This window comes from Tetrahymena thermophila (genome assembly GCF_000189635.1).
Source record: "Tetrahymena thermophila SB210 genomic scaffold scf_8253860, whole genome shotgun sequence".
NCBI classification, from domain to species: Eukaryota; Ciliophora; class Oligohymenophorea; order Hymenostomatida; family Tetrahymenidae; genus Tetrahymena; species Tetrahymena thermophila.
In genome coordinates this window covers 1823-2348 of record NW_002475948.1, presented here as the reverse complement: position 1 = coordinate 2348, position 526 = coordinate 1823, and the positions used below count along the sequence as shown (strand labels likewise).

The following is a 526-nucleotide window of genomic DNA, read 5'->3' as shown; positions in this document are numbered from 1 at the left end:
CAAAAGGATTTATATTCTTCTACAATATTTTAAATTTATAATAGATTTTTTATTTTTATAATATAATATACTTAGTTATTTTAAAAGAAAATATTTATTATTTAATGAACAATAATTTCCAAATTCTTTAAGAAAATTATTAAGAGTTTTTAAAAATGAATGCAAATTTTAATTAATATTTTATCCTTTCTTAAGTATTGTACAAAACAAATTTTTGCTTTAAATTCATTAAATTTAATTAGCTATTTCAAATTGAGAAAAAATAAAAAATAAACTTCAAAAACTTTTTTTTTGACTAGACAGTTTAATTTCTAAAATGTTTTAAAAATTTTTTTACATATTCAAAATATAAAAATAATAATAAAATCTATCTATCTATTTATTTTTTAGGTATTATATAATATATTATTATACAAACATTTAATATTTATTAATCCTTTTTTCGCCATTTATTTATCAGTAGATTGTATTTTTAAAGACAACTAATCTTTTTGATTTAAGATACTTGCTTATTACTTTTAATTTT

The 526-nt window shown here is 14.3% G+C and overlaps 1 protein-coding gene across 1 annotated transcript in view; it reads right to left on the bottom strand. All coding sequences in view use genetic code 6, as the record gives it.

Moving 5' to 3' along the window:
- Positions 1-276: 276 nt before the first annotated feature.
- The window catches only part of TTHERM_002653322 (hypothetical protein), a gene marked incomplete at both ends in the record, with an annotated part of 1003 nt that continues 753 nt past the window's right edge, over positions 277-526 (bottom strand). The window contains 2 exons of the mRNA XM_012800978.1: positions 277-311; positions 517-526. The exon at positions 517-526 is cut by the window's right edge and continues 124 nt beyond it. Coding sequence (XP_012656432.1) covers positions 277-311; positions 517-526 — 45 coding nt within the window. The remainder of the gene's footprint in view (positions 312-516) is intronic.